The following is a 14,958-nucleotide window of genomic DNA, read 5'->3' on the forward strand; positions in this document are numbered from 1 at the left end:
TCTTATTTCTTTAGTGGTAAGGAATGTCTATTTTAAGCTCAGCTGGTACAGTTTTGTCAGTGGTAAAAGGGAAACACATGCTGCTGTTGTTTGCATTTATCCCATTCTGCAGTAGCTGAGAGGAGTTGCTCCCTCACTGGCTTAAAAATTCACGAAGAAGGAGACAAGCCTCGTGGTAGGAGAGAGCATATTTTTCAGCACCCTTCTGGACATCCTTTGCTGACCTCTTGCCACAGGACAGCAGTAGCAATACTAGCACGGTGTCCTCCATCTTCACAGATATTTACAAATACATACAAATGTATCCATACGACACTCCTGTGAGACAGGCAGAAGTGTGTTAACAGAAAGGAAGAACAGGAACAAGGAGGAATGCTAGGACTGCATTCTCAGCCGATCCTGACTAGTGTAGCAGTTTTCTTTACACAAGGCAATGCTTTGGCCTTCCACATCTTCATTTCCTAGGCTGTAGTGATTTGGAACTGGGAAGAAGACTGCAGAATCTGAGCCACAGTAGTTCTCAAAGCTTAACAGCTGCAAATAAGCTTTTCTGTGGAAAGGATCCAAATACGTTTAATTTCTCTTTGTGTGATTCTTTGGTTTTGTTCTAAAGGCAGCATTATCCTCCAGTACAGTGCAACAGGGTCTGACTTTCCTCCAGCCTCTTTTTCTTTCTGGGGAAAAACCTTTCAGCCAGCACTAGGGTTATTAGGGACACAGCTGACAGATGGCCTTGGTTAAATGGGTGGCCTTTTAAAAAGAATCCCATGTGAAAATGTTACTTAACCTACAAGTTCCACTGTTCTAATAGAGTAACCCAATTCTCCCTCCAAAGCTATTTGTCTGCATTCTCTTGTAAAGAAGATTTTAAAGCATTAACCAAAAGTACATGAGAAAGAGATTATTCTCATGGTCCATTTCCTACAGCAAAGAACAAAACATTTGACTCAAAATATTAGGCTTTTTGACAATACATGTTGCTGACGTTACTGAACACTTAAAAATGCATTTTTATGTGTGTGAGAGAGAGAACTGCACAATTTTGATGATTACATTTCTCTGGGTTTCAAAATTTGATAAATGTGTTAAAACATTTAAGAGATCACACTGCTATACAGCTCCAGAGACTCTCCTGGGAATAAGATTTCTGTAACTTCTACCTTTTGGATATCTTTGATTTGGTAGTAGCTAGAGTATGTTGGGGACGTAGCACTAGAAAGAAGTATATGGCCACTAAATTTAGGGCATTCTTTTCATAAAATGGTCCTTCATAGTATTCTTTTCATAAATTTACCTAGTTTCATTTTTAACAGGATGAGATTTTTTTACCCACTACCCCCATACTGCAGCAATAAAGGAAACGTGGCATCTTGGAAACAAAATAAGTGTAACTGAAACCAAAACCTCTCTTAACTATCCTTCCTAAGATGTGAGTTTCAGATTTTTCAAAATCTTTCATGATGAGGGTGGTGCTGGAAATGTGTTTGTATCTTCCTGAATACCTAGAGGTGCTTCAGCCTTCCTCCAGTCTCCTACCAAGAACTTTATCATTAGTTACACAGGGCATTGAAACAGAAGAACAGCACACAGGATCTTAACAAAGGTCCATATACTGTATTTACTGTTTCCAACAAGGGCTATAAGAACTAGTTTAGAAGAGTAAGGACAGGGCAAGCAAATAAGGTATTTCCCCATAATACTCCCACCCATATCCAGTCACCAGATTTTCCTCAGAGCCTTCCTGTGTTGGATGCAATTTCTGCAGAATTAGTGACCTTTAGTGGATTTCTTTTCTATGAACAGGACAACCAGACGGGATGCTAACCACATTGATCCCATGAATGCCACTGGTTATGGAACTACATTAATGGCATTATGTGGTTAAATGCTTTAACCAACTACCCTTGAGCAGACCTTTGACCTTTCGTTCACTATTAGGTATTCAAGGTTAGGTAGGAGCAGCTCGATTTGTCTTTAAAACCCTGCCACACATTTGTTCATTGTTATGAAATTCTGAATTAATTGCTTTGGTTTTGTAGGCAGTGACTAACTGCTCTCGGAGAGCTCTGTGAGATACCAAGGCATGGAGCCGTGACTCCATATAACGGTAGCGGGTAGTGAAGTGTCCAAAGGGTATATCTCACTTTTTTTCATCCAAAGAGCTAGTGCTTCCACTAACTTCCTACATAAGTACTAGTAGGGGTGTCTTCTGTATGTGATCTGAAACACTTCAAGTGTTTTTTATGCCCTCTGTTGGAATTTAATTATAGATTACTATTTCATTTGCATAATGTAAATCGTTGCCTGGAATACAGCTGTGTAAAGCAGAGGTATTATAACTGGAAGCAGTAGTTGCTTGAGCATGTGCTTCACTGAGACTGACAAACTTGTATTTATCATTGCCCAGATCTGTGCAGTACCAAGCCATCTATCAGAGTTCCCTTTATTGCTATTACCCCAGGCAAGTAAAGAGACATTTGCTTTCCTGAGGTCCATCTGGGCTTTTCCTCACAAACTCCACAGCCTGCCATATGCCATACAATGAATATGCAAAATGGATGACTGTATTTAGACTCCTAGATTGTGGTGCATTGGCCGAAGCTGCATGATAAAGAGACCAGAGTGCTAGGCCACTGAAATATAATCTGTCTTCGCTGTGCTTCTGCGAGAATGCAAAGTACGTCTTGACTGACCTCAGGAAGCTTTTCTGAGACCTAGGCTACTTAGATCTGTCTCTTCTGCTTTTAACGGAATTGGTGCCATGGGAAGGAGCACTCAACAAAACATCTGCTGATGATTTCACAATGCTGTAGTGCTGATCAATAGGTAGATATGGGTCTAGGATTTTTGGGGAGTAAGCAAATACATACATGCGACTCCCTTTGAATGATTGGTTAAATAACTGTAACGCTGCAGTGAGAACAATTTAATATCGTAACTCTTAGCCAAGGAGCAACATCTGGAGTCCAGATGCCGATGTTAAAGGACTATCTGCTGAAGAACACTTCTTAGCCTTGGGAGGGGGAAGCAGTGAAGAAGCAGAAAAAAAGTGGAGCAGAAGATATTGTTTTTTAATTATTTTAGAATTTTTAATGACATTTTTCTCAGTTCTGGTACCTTTACACAAGTTACCTGTGTCCATGAAATTACTTCCAAGTACCATGAGCATATACCTCTGCAGGTAAGCCTATTTTCCTTTACAGTAAAAAATATGTATTCTGCCAAAGGATGGTACTGAAGAAAAGATGTAGCATGTTTGTAATGAAAGTGCTGTTCTGACCCCTGCAAGATCTTGCCTCGCTTGAACAACCACTTTTGATGGCAGCTAGAAAGAATTATAGATACTCTGCCATTTGTACATAAAACATCAGCTTGAAGAGGCTGTTCAAGTAAGTGGGCACAAAAGATGCCTTTCATATAGGCAGCATTTCTGTTTATTTTGTCCTCATCCAGAAAAACAGGAGGAATGTTAAAATCCCATAACATCTCTTCTCAGTGGCACATTAAGCAAAGAATTCCTGCCCTGGTAGCTTATGTTTTGCCTCTGGTGGCTAGGTAAAGTCTTCCTCAGTCACATGCTCTCTTCTAGTACGAAGTTGTAATAAATGCATCATAGCTTTAGCCTGCTTCTTCCAGTGAAATATTTGGAGCATCAAACGGGTATTTTCCTTGGCACATCTGAGGACAAATAACCTAATGGTTCCAAAATGTATTAGCTGCGCCATGGCATTTTGAACATAATTCATCATTTTCTCTTACATTTGTTCCCAAGCAACAGAATTTCCTTATATACCTATTGCAGAGCATTGCAGGGGTTCAGTTCTACTGCCCATTCTACTCTGATACAGGCTTGCTCTGTGGTGGTTTTAATTCTCTGAAGCATGGGGTTTCAGTTCAGCATCCATATAATTTTAATACTCTGAAAACTAAAGACTGTATCTGAAATGCCTGATGGGCATTTTGATTGCCCTGGTAATTTGGTTCAGACAACACTGCCAGAGACATTCAAGAATACTCAGGTAAAGTAATTCATTAATTTTGTCAAGCCCAACAGTTCTGAACAGCCTAGCAGCCACCTTGGCATTCCTGTAACACAGCATTTTTATAAGTAGTTTCTTGGGCTTCATTATTGAGAAAAAAGGGAGGAAAGGAGAAAAAAAATATGAAAATACCTTATCCTAAGGTATTCCATACCTCGTCTTTAGCAGTGTTTGACTACAGTGCAAATCTTCAGAATGGATTTCTATCATTCAGTCTAAAGTAGTAATTAGAGTTGCTGGCAGCAAAGTCCCAGAGAATCACAGATGGTGTGAAAGAAATTATGTCTAGGGAGAGTCCCTTGCTTGTGGCAAAGCAGCTGTATTTGAGTCATTCCTACAAATATATGCCTAACCTATTCTTAAACAGCTCCAGTGAAAGGAGTCTCAAAACCTTCCCAATCAATACGTTCCATGTTTCACTATTCTCACCATAAGAAAGGTTTTCCTAATGTGTACCACAGCTCTCCCCTGTTGCCACTGCTTATGCTGCTGGGGAGTGGACATGGAACAAAGGGTCCTCTAAAAGCTCATGATGTGTTCTGAAACTGTGATGTGTTCCCTCAGTCTTCTTCCTCTGAATTGAACTACTCAGGTTCTTACAATCTTCCCATGCCTTTCCTGAACTGAGGGCCCGAATCTACCTATAGTTCTGCAGCTAAGGTGTGGCTAGTTCTGTTACTGCTTAGGGCCAGCCGCTCAAAGCAGGACATGTAACAAGGAGTGGAAACTTACGGAGACACCATAGCATTTTCCTAATAGCAGAACCAAATAACGTAACAGATTCTTTCTAAAGGCTGTGCCCCCCAGCTGCCAGATATGGCTGTAGATTTTGTCTATGTTTTAACCCAATACCTTTGTGATATGGGCATGCACCAGACTCCTCTGTTGTCTGTGCCACGGTTTCTGTTTACAGGAAAAATGGGAAAAAGAGTTTGCGTTGTGATGGGCATCTGCTGTTCATTTTAAATGCAGGCCCAGAATATGAGATTTCTGTCCGGAGACCTCAAGTCCATTCTTAGCCATGTGAATTTCCCAGTGGAGTTTGGGATGTTGTTCAGCACGTTCTGTTAAGGGAAGAAAGTTAGCAACAGTCACCAGAAAGAAGTATGGAATTCATGGCATCCTGCTTAGAGCACAGGTTCATCTGTGTTGCCTTGGTACTAGGCAGAGGCTCAGATACATGCGGCATGGTGAAAAATACAGAAACAGGACTCTTGATGCAAAGAAACGCTGCATGTCTGAGCAGCAAATAAGGGGATGAGCTAGCAAGTAACTTGGCCAAATCGGAACAATGTTTAACAGGATCTCAAAAAACAAGTCCCTGGAGCCAGGACCATCAGTTTCTCCATCCTTCTGAAAAAATATTAACTCATTTGAGCTCCTAGGAAAAAAAAAATATTTATAATAAAAGGTATAGGTGTCTCTGTAATATGGGTAATGTATGAAGTGGTTTAAAACTGTGGATACATGTTGTTATTTCCAAGTCTGAGTTGCAAGTGGTTGTGTCCATGGAATGTGGAAAGAGGGACAGACCACTTGGGAAGAGTACAGGAATGTGGTCAGAGCGTGCAGGGATGCAATGAGGAAGGCCAAAGCCCACCTGGAATTGAAGCTGGCAAGGGATGTCAAAAACAACAAGAAGGGCTTCTTCAACTACATCAGCAGCAAAAGGAAAGCTAGGGACAATGTGGGGCCGCTGCTGAATGAGGCGGGTGTCCTGGTGACAGAGGATGCGGAGAAGGCAGAGCTACTGAATGCCTTCTTTGCTTCAGTCTTCAGTGCCAAGGCCGGCCCTCAGGAATCCCAGGCCCCGGAGGTAAGAGAAGAAGCCTACAGAGAGGATGACTTTCCCTTGGTTGAGGAGGACTGTGTGAGGGATCGCTTAAGCGATCTGGACATCCACAAATCCATGGGCCCCGATGGAATGCACCCACGAGTGCTGAGGGAGCTGGCGGATGTCATTGCTGAGCCACTCTCCATCATCTTTGAGAGGTCCTGGAGGACAGGAGAGGTGCCTGAGGACTGGAGAAAGGCCAATGTCACTCCAATCTTCAAAAAGGGCAAGAAGGAGGACCCAGGGAACTACAGGCCGGTCAGCCTCACCTCCATCCTGGGAAAGGTGATGGAGCAGCTTATCCTGGAGGTAATCAACAAGCAAGTGGAGGAAAAGAAGGTTATCAGGAGTAGTCAGCATGGATTCACCAAGGGGAAATCATGCCTGACCAATCTAATAGCTTTCTACGATGACATGACTAGCTGGGTAGATGAAGGGAGAGCCGTGGATGTTGTCTACCTAGACTTCAGCAAAGCTTTGGACATGGTCTCCCATAACATCCTCCTAGGGAAGCTCAGGAAGTGTGGGCTGGATGAGTGGTCGGTGAGGTGGATTGAGAACTGGCTGAATGGCAGAACGCAGAGCGTTGTCATCAACAGCGCTGAGTCTAGTTGGAGGCCGGTAACTAGTGGTGTCCCCCAGGGGTCAGTACTGGGCCCAGCCTTGTTTAACTTCTTCGTCAACGACCTGGATGAAGAGTTAGAGTGTACCCTCAGCAAGTTTGCTGATGACACCAAGCTGGGATGTGTGGTAGATACACCAGAAGGCTGTGCTGCCATTCAGCGTGACCTGGACAGGCTGGAAAGTTGGGCAGAGAGGAACCTGATGAGGTTCAACAAGGGCAAATGCAGGGTCCTGCACCTGGGGGGGAACAACCCCATGCATCAGTACAGGCTTGGGGTGGACCTGCTGGACAGCAGCTCTGTGGAGAGGGACCTGGGTGTCCTGGTGGACGGACAGGTTAACCATGAGCCAGCAAGTGTGCCCTGGTTGCCAAGAAAGCCAATGGGATCCTGGGGTGCCTTAGGAGGAGTGTGGCCAGCAGGTCGGGGGAGGTTCTCCTTCCCCTCTACACTGCCCTAGTGAGGCCTCATCTAGAGTACTGTGTCCAGTTCTGGGCTCCCCACTTCAAGAAAGATGAAGAGCTACTGGAAAGAGTCCAACAGAGGGCTACGAGGATGGTGAGGGGTCTGGAACATCTCTCCTACGAGGAGAGGCTGAGGGAGCTGGGCTTGTTCAGCCTGAAGAAGAGAAGGCTGCGAGGGGACCTAATATATACTTACAAATATCTGAAGGGTGGGTGTCAGGAAGATAGGGCCAAGCTCTTTTCAGTGGTGACCAGTGATGGGACAAGGGGCAATGGGCACAAACTGAAGCACAGGAAGTGCTTCTTCATGTTCCGTCTGAACATGAGGAAGAACTTCTTCCCTCTGAGGGTGACGGAGCACTGGAACAGGCTGCCCAGGGAGGTTGTGGAGTCTCCTTCTCTGGAGATATTCAAGACCCGCCCGGACAAGGTCCTGTGCAGCCTGCTGTAGGTGACCCTGCTTTGGCAGGAGGGTTGGACTAGATGACCCACAGAGGTCCCTTCCAACCCTGACCATTCTGTGATTCTGTGATTCTGTGTGAATAAGAACACTTTTTTAAACAGCTGTAATCTCTTATGTAAGGATAGGTACAATTTCTGAGGCAAACAGAAGAAGAGCTAGATGATCTTCCTGGGACTTTTTATATATAACTGGTGTTCCTCTTGGACCTGGGCACCCTTATACCTGATTTCCCTACTTTTTCAATATATCTTTCTCCTACTTTATTAGCACAGTTGTTTCCCTTATCACACCAGATTCAACTGTCCAGTATTCTTGCGTCCCTGCTTCATTTAACTAGCACTCTGAATGTCAGGCAGAAAAAAAAATGAAATTTCTTACATTTTTTTTTTAAACATAGCAAACGAGAAATTAAAATGAGGAAACTTGACAGCACCAAAGTACGGCCACTTAAATCTGAGCAGCTTCTTCGCATAGAGGACCATGACTTTGCACTGAGACCTGGATTTGGAGGTAAGCAGCACATGCCTGCGCTGTGCTGGTTAATAGTTTATCCTATTTCTGGAAGTTTACTTAAACTCTGTCCAGCAGTGTCATTTAAAATTGAATGACAGGCTTAATTGTAGCTCATCTGTTTCGTTGTACTCCAGGAAATAAAGAAAGAAGAAATCCAGAAATACTTGAAGGCAAGGGACTTTTTTGTGTTTAGCGTATTGGTAGGAGAAACTGTTCAAATTGCCCCCTTTTCAGAACTAATTAAAAACATATTACTAGGGTAGGATTCTTTGAGAACAGTGATGAAGGTATTCCTGTAAGCTGCATAGTCCAGCAGCAATTAGCAAATTACTTAGTCATCAAATTTTTTTTGAGAGATTGAAATGAACCATCAATTCCTAAATCTGTTTGCTCTGTATAAAATTAAAAAACTGCTCACCGGTCTTCAGTGTATTACCATGTTGCTTCTGTGTTCTTGGCCACTATGATGATTATTTCTTCATTTAACTAAATTACATGTGGATAAAGGGAGTATTCAATGGGATGTTCACAGTTTGGATTCAATTTTTACTCTTCTTCATGAAAGGTAAAATGAGAAAGCTGCCCCACTAATAAGCTTTGTCTGAGCCTTTGCGTCACCAGTTCCATGTTCTTGATTCATGAAAAGAGGCTGAACTGCCCTGGATTATGAAGCCAAAATAAAATATATGAGGACCAATAATCAGCTGTGTAAACAAACATAAATCTGGCAGGCTAGCTGAAGTCCGTGGAGCTCTTCTTGTTGACACCAGCTGCTGGGACAGGGGGCCTGGCAAGCATGCCTGAAGGGAAACCTGGGGTAAGAAAAGCCTTTCTGGGTGCACTGGGAGAATGTGCAAGAGTTTCTTGTTACCCTAGAAATTCTATCTTGTCAGAGAGCAAAAATCATGCCTGAATTTGAGCAATAGTTGAGATACGTCTGTTTCTTGATAACAAAAGATAGGATTACCTCTTGCCTAATACCTGTCTAGTCTCATATCTGTTAGTCTGGACATCTTCTTGTTACCACCTGCTTTGCCACACAAGAAATTTAAATTTTCGAGAGTGTCATCTCAGAAAGGAAGCAGCATTTCCATGAAAACGAACAACAGTTTGGGATGTACTTTACTGCTCGATCAACCCAGAAAGCAATACTTATGATGTACATAAAAGCAGCTTTCAGAATATACCCTGTGATCTGGCAGTTGTAATTTTCCACAGGCAGTAAGGATTTTTTTACACCCAGCAAATCTGTACCAGGATTTTTCCCCTTGTCCTTTTCTTTTCAGATGACTGGTCATAGAGCCCCTTCACTTCCTACTGAAGCCAGCTGTAGTTTTTCCGCTGACTTCATTGCACAGGCCTCTCAGTAATCACGTTGCCATGGGTATGATTTCAGCTGTACTCCTGTCTTTCAGAAATAGCTTTCAGCAGAAGAGTACATCAGCTTTGCTTCTCTTCTATCATCCATGTGCCAGAGTGACATGGGAGGCACTTTTTTCAGTCACATGCAATAGTTCATACATTTCCAAATTTTCAGGATTCTCTTAATATGGAGAATACTTCCATGTGAATCTCTGTAAGACTACAACGTAGATCCATTAACATTTTTACAGCACATAGTAAAAAAAGTTTCAGCCAAATGAATGTCTTAAATTTATACCCCATTATTCCTATCTTACCATTGATTTCAGTGATGTTACAGTAGTAACAAAAGGCGGGTTAATAAGGCAGCAGCAGCGAGTACACAAGTGTGACCTCATCAGAAGACAAAATTCACCAACTGAAACATGAATCTGAATAACATAACCAGAATTATTATATGACCACAGATACAGAGTCTGTGTTTCTCTGAAGATTCTCTGATGATTAAGTGTGCAGCAGAATGAAACCTAACTAGAGGAGAAGATGAAATTGGAGATACCATTGCTACAGTCATTGCCATGGCAGTCATGACAGCCCTGAACTGCATATGTGGCTTTACATATTTAAAGCAGGTAAAATTTGGGGTTATTTTTATCAAATCTAATGAAGCATTTCAATACTGTCATTCATGAAGGGCTCATATCTGTCACGTGCCACAGTGCATGATTCATTCAGCTCAGCACAATGCATCAATTCACAGTACTGATGGGAGAAAAAAGAACCACATCAGAACAGCTGGGTGAAAAACATGTAGTTTAAAATTATTCTGTACCTTTAGAAGAGGGACAATTTTTTGTGCTGTTCTATACCCCACTGCAATTTTCTGGGTGTGTCAGGGGGTTGGAATGACAGATTTTGTTAATCTAGCTCCACTGTGCCCCTTTCCCTGAGAAGGTCAATTATCCATTGCACCAGTTTGTGAGAAGAAACAGCTGGAAAATTCATGCTGTTTTGAACCTGCTGGAGATCCCTCAGTTCAGGGAACTCTTAAATCTGAGTTTGGCATGTTTGATTTCATTTAGCCTCACACATGCAAAGTAAACAAGGCAGACTACAGGACCCAGAGTTTTTAGTATTCATAATTAAGTAACAAAGGAAAAACAGAGAGACCACATGCTGAATTTGATTATAAACTGAGCAAGCATGCACAGGAGAAAACCTGGGGGAAACAAATGTAGAATAGTTGGATACTGATGCTACCAGCTGCAGTGTTACTGGAAATAATCATGACTTTGCTCACATGACTGGCTGCTTTCTCATGAAAATTTATCACTGCCCTGTGGGGGTACGAGATCCTTTTTTGACCAAACAGACTGCTGTGCCATTCCAGCTGTACAATCAAAATTTGACTCTCTGTTGATTTTAAAATCGAGTCCTGACATTGTCCGTTTATTAACAGATTGGAGATCAAAGTCTGAGAGGCATACTGTGTCAGGATGAAGCAAAACCAGCGAGCTGCTAGCAACCTGTTTCTACATTTTTTCTGTGGAAATGCTACTTTGTCTACAGTTCGTTATACAGTGAGATTGAGTGTAGCAAACCAATAATTCAGTACACGCAAATGTTCTTTAAAGAACTAAATTTACACTGTTACATTGCATTTATTCCCTAAGACAGGTTCTTGGGTTGCTGTTTGAGGGGGGCAGGGGGTTGTGTTTTTTTTCCTTTCCTGGATATTTGTTGTTGTTGTTGTTGTTGCCTTCTACATAATGTTGTGGTCCTCTTTTGATTGGAAGTCTCCAATAGATGGACCCTTGCTGATGCAAACAGATGTGGGCCAGCATAGTGATTTGAATAATTCCACTAGACACTAGGAGCACAGATGTTTCCTTTGCTCAAACAGCTCTACCAACTGCATCAGTGAACATTGTAGGAATTATGTTCAGTCCTTGCTGCTTCCAGAAGCACTGATAAAGGCCAGGAGATGGGTGTGTTAGTGGCCCTGCAATGGTACAATAATGCTGGCCACTTCTGGTAAGGCTGTTCCATCCGCATAGGTGCTACCAAAGTAAATGAAAGACTGTCAGTAGACTGAGTCAGATCTTTTCATGGCTTATTTATCTTTGTACTACTATGGCCTAAAGTACTTCAATGGATTTTTCAGTAGCCTGATAAACTGATAGTCTGTAAGAAGATAGCTGAAGTTTGGACTGAAGAAAAAGTAAGAAATCAAATTATGATGCCAGCACTTCTTGGAATGGTCATCCTCATGTTTTAAGCTCAGTGAGGAAGGGTGAGCACAGGCCAATATCAGACAATGAACAGAGACTTCCAGCAGCTCAGATCTGAGAGCCAAGATGCAGGCTGCCTTAGCAGCCTAAAGTGTGTGTGCCGAGAGAGGTGTTAGAGCGAATCCTTAGAAATTCTTTAAAGTTACTTTCTTTTCTATTATACATCTATTCATCTATAACCTATTATTTTCTGAACTATCTTATTCCAAAATAATGTTATTTCAGAAGTCATTGGTGTGAGCTTTTGATTTCCTGAGTTCTGTCTCCACTTACCAAAAATTAACATTTCCCTTAAAAGAAATCGTAGACTAGCATACAGAGGAGGTCATTCTTTTATTCCTCTGTGCCTTGATTTTCCTGACAGTAAAACCCCTCCATGCACTCTCTGAACTATTTTGCAATCTAAAGATTATGGAACCATATGATCATTGCCACTGTGTACACGCAAGTTCTCACTGTGTAGTGTACATATATATTGAAGTATGACAACTTCATTTTTCTTTTACATTATGTCTTAGGGACCTCTAATTTCCTGTGGTAACTGTGTGTTACTTAAATAAGTTTTTGGTTGTCTCTGCTTTGCAAACCAATATAGAGGATAATAACATTAACAAGTATTAAAAATCATGGAGAAAAAAATAGTAGCATTTAGCTGGTCAAGAGGTAACAGCCCTTCTAGACAATATGCATCCCCATCTGCAATTAGGGATAATCTTAATTCCAAATTTTCAGAGGATCAGAGATCCCATTAGCTCACTCCCCCTTATGCTTCCTCCCTCCTCAAGCTATATTAGTAACATTTAAATTCACCTGCATGTGAAGGGGGGGGGGGGGAAGGAAGGAAAACAGGGCCCAATGAATGTTCAAAGCATGCTGGAATTTTAATAGCTCTTTGCCACCAAGCTGTTTTCCTTTCTGCACCACAGCCCTCCCTGAAAGTCAGAAAGATCTCACTGTGGTCGAGAAGACTCACTAATTTAAGTGGAATGGCTTTTTCTCATGTGTTGCTGGAAGGAATAGCTGGGGTCCAGAACAGGAGGGAAATATTTTGGTAATTTGCAAGGCTGCTTCTCCTGGATTTTTTTCTGTAACATTGCTAATTCTTTGATTCCAAGAGTTGGTTACTGCTAATACCAGTCCACCTTCATTTCTCACATAAATAAGCAAGAAACAGAACAATAACAAGAAAAAAATTCCATTTCCAGTAATTGTCCCATTTCACTCATTGCCGCAGTAAAGTAAATACATCTGCATAGCTTCAGTTCCCTGGGGCTTGTTTACATTTCTATCTGGTTTCTTCCTCTACAGGTCCACAAGCCTTTTTTAGAAGAAAGTACTCCGACAGACCTTAATCCTTCCCTGGTCTCTGTCTCCTACTGGGAGCTTTCTGTAGACCTAGTGTTTTTCCAGCACACACTGTTACAAAGACAATTGGGATACAGTGGCTGGTTTTTCTCAAATCAACATTTATCTTATGGAATTTCAGGTGCAATCCACTGCGTGTTCAAAGGTCTGACTATCAGAAAAATACCGTAGAATTCACTAAACCAGTCATTATTACTGTAGAAATTGATCCTAAAATGCTAAAAGGATATCCTTTTTACGTAATAACCTTTCTAAAAAGGGTATTATAGAATTTGCCTGCTGTACTATCTATTAAAAAAATTCCACGCTCATCAAGGAATTCTTTTGCTATGTTTATACCTTTAAAATAAAAGACTGGAAATGGCTTGTGTGAAGATAATCCCATCCGAAAACAATTCTATTTTTTCTCCTGAGGAGTAATTATCTTGAAAATCTGTGGAGCCTCCATTGTGAAAATCACTAATCCCTCTAAAATAATGATTTGTAGCAATGCTCCAGAAGCAACTGAAGCTGCTCAATTTAATAACAAAATCCTCTCTGCCATCCCCAGTTTTGTCAAACTGGGAAATAAAAAACACAGCTTTGCTCTGGCTACTTTTTTCAAAGTGAGTTTGATGTTGTTGCGTGATGGTCAGCCAGCGATTGAAATTCTCAGTATACTAGGGAGAAAGCTGTTGCGCAGACTGAAGTATAGACAAATCACTTCACTGTTCTGGCTGGTTTAGGATCCTTTCCAATGTTTGTTGAAATGTTCTTTTTTAAAAACATCCAATCATGGTAAAACAAATCCAAGTGATGAAGAAATTACAGTTCTCCGCAACCTGTTCCCAAAGCTTAATTATTACTGTTTCTAGTGGAGTTGTTTTTAATCACAGAAAGAAATGTTCCCAGAAAACTACAGCGCTCAGAAGACCTGGACCAGAGTAAGGCCAATCTGTACCTTACGGAGGTGGGAGTATTGGTGACAAAAATACAAAAATGCTTTGGATTAGAGAAGTGAACAGCACACTGAACTGACAGGGGCTGCGTATATATGCAGTGTGTAGTGTCTTTGTCACCTACTTAGATTTGTTGCCAAAGTACAGTCAGAATGGGAAGAAAACTTCCGCAGCTGCTATGATCTGTCAATGCTAGGTCAGGGCTGGGGTCAGGGATGTAGTTTAATAAGTGTCTGTAGTGAATGCTAGCCCGAACAGTATTTTCTCATTAAGCAGCATGAGTACGGTCTTTGACCTTTCCCCAGACAGAGAGCAGGAATCTCTTTTTAAGAAGTCTGTTTTGCAGTTCTAACATTTCTACCTAATTAGGAACAAAATTCATTGTAACAGTTCCCTTTTTATTTATTTCACTTTAGAACCATCCACTGTATTTCTCCTGGCCATAGCTTTTGAGCTCTTTTATGCTATTCATTTTCCCCACTGACATAGTTTTATAAGAGTTCCCAATTTAGTGCAAGCTGTCCTTTCAAAGAATCAAGTGCCTCTGTGTGTATTTATGTATAACTTGCACTTCAGTTTATGTGCATATAACCAACATAATCATAAGCTGGCAGTGATTTCTAGTTCTGTGATCAGTTCCTTTATATCTGCCCAGATGAGCTGAATTATTGAATGAAATTGTGCCCGCACTGGAATAGAGCTTGTTGGGGTAGGCGACTGTCTGTAATTTTTGCCAATCCCAACAAAGTATTAGGATAGCCATCATCTTTGAGCAGCTGTCACTAAGAAAAAATGTTTTCCCCACAACAAGTAGTATATGTGTACTTAGAAAACTAGTCGTTCTATTCTGTGATACGATTTGTGGGTAGGTCCTTGCCTGTTTGAAGAATGTTGATGGCTGACATTTAACTTTATTGCGTTAGACTTGTCCTTGACTCAGAAACTGGTAATGCCGTTGCTTTATGTTGAGAGCTGTTCCCCTCTCCTCCCCTTTCATTCACATAATTCTACATAAATAGGACTAAACCCACTATTTTTAACATGCTAGATCAAATGTATGCTCAG

General features: G+C 41.5%; 1 protein-coding gene across 1 annotated transcript in view; it reads left to right on the forward strand.

The window, feature by feature from the left end:
- The window catches only part of GABRR3 (gamma-aminobutyric acid type A receptor subunit rho3), a 45,679-nt gene that overhangs the window by 14,714 nt on the left and 16,007 nt on the right, over positions 1–14,958 (forward strand). Inside the window, exon 4 of the mRNA XM_009943268.2 lies at positions 7,822–7,934. Within this exon, the coding sequence (XP_009941570.2) occupies positions 7,822–7,934 (113 nt within the window). The remainder of the gene's footprint in view (positions 1–7,821; positions 7,935–14,958) is intronic.

This window comes from Opisthocomus hoazin, chromosome 1 (assembly GCF_030867145.1).
Source record: "Opisthocomus hoazin isolate bOpiHoa1 chromosome 1, bOpiHoa1.hap1, whole genome shotgun sequence".
NCBI classification, from domain to species: domain Eukaryota; kingdom Metazoa; phylum Chordata; class Aves; order Opisthocomiformes; family Opisthocomidae; genus Opisthocomus; species Opisthocomus hoazin.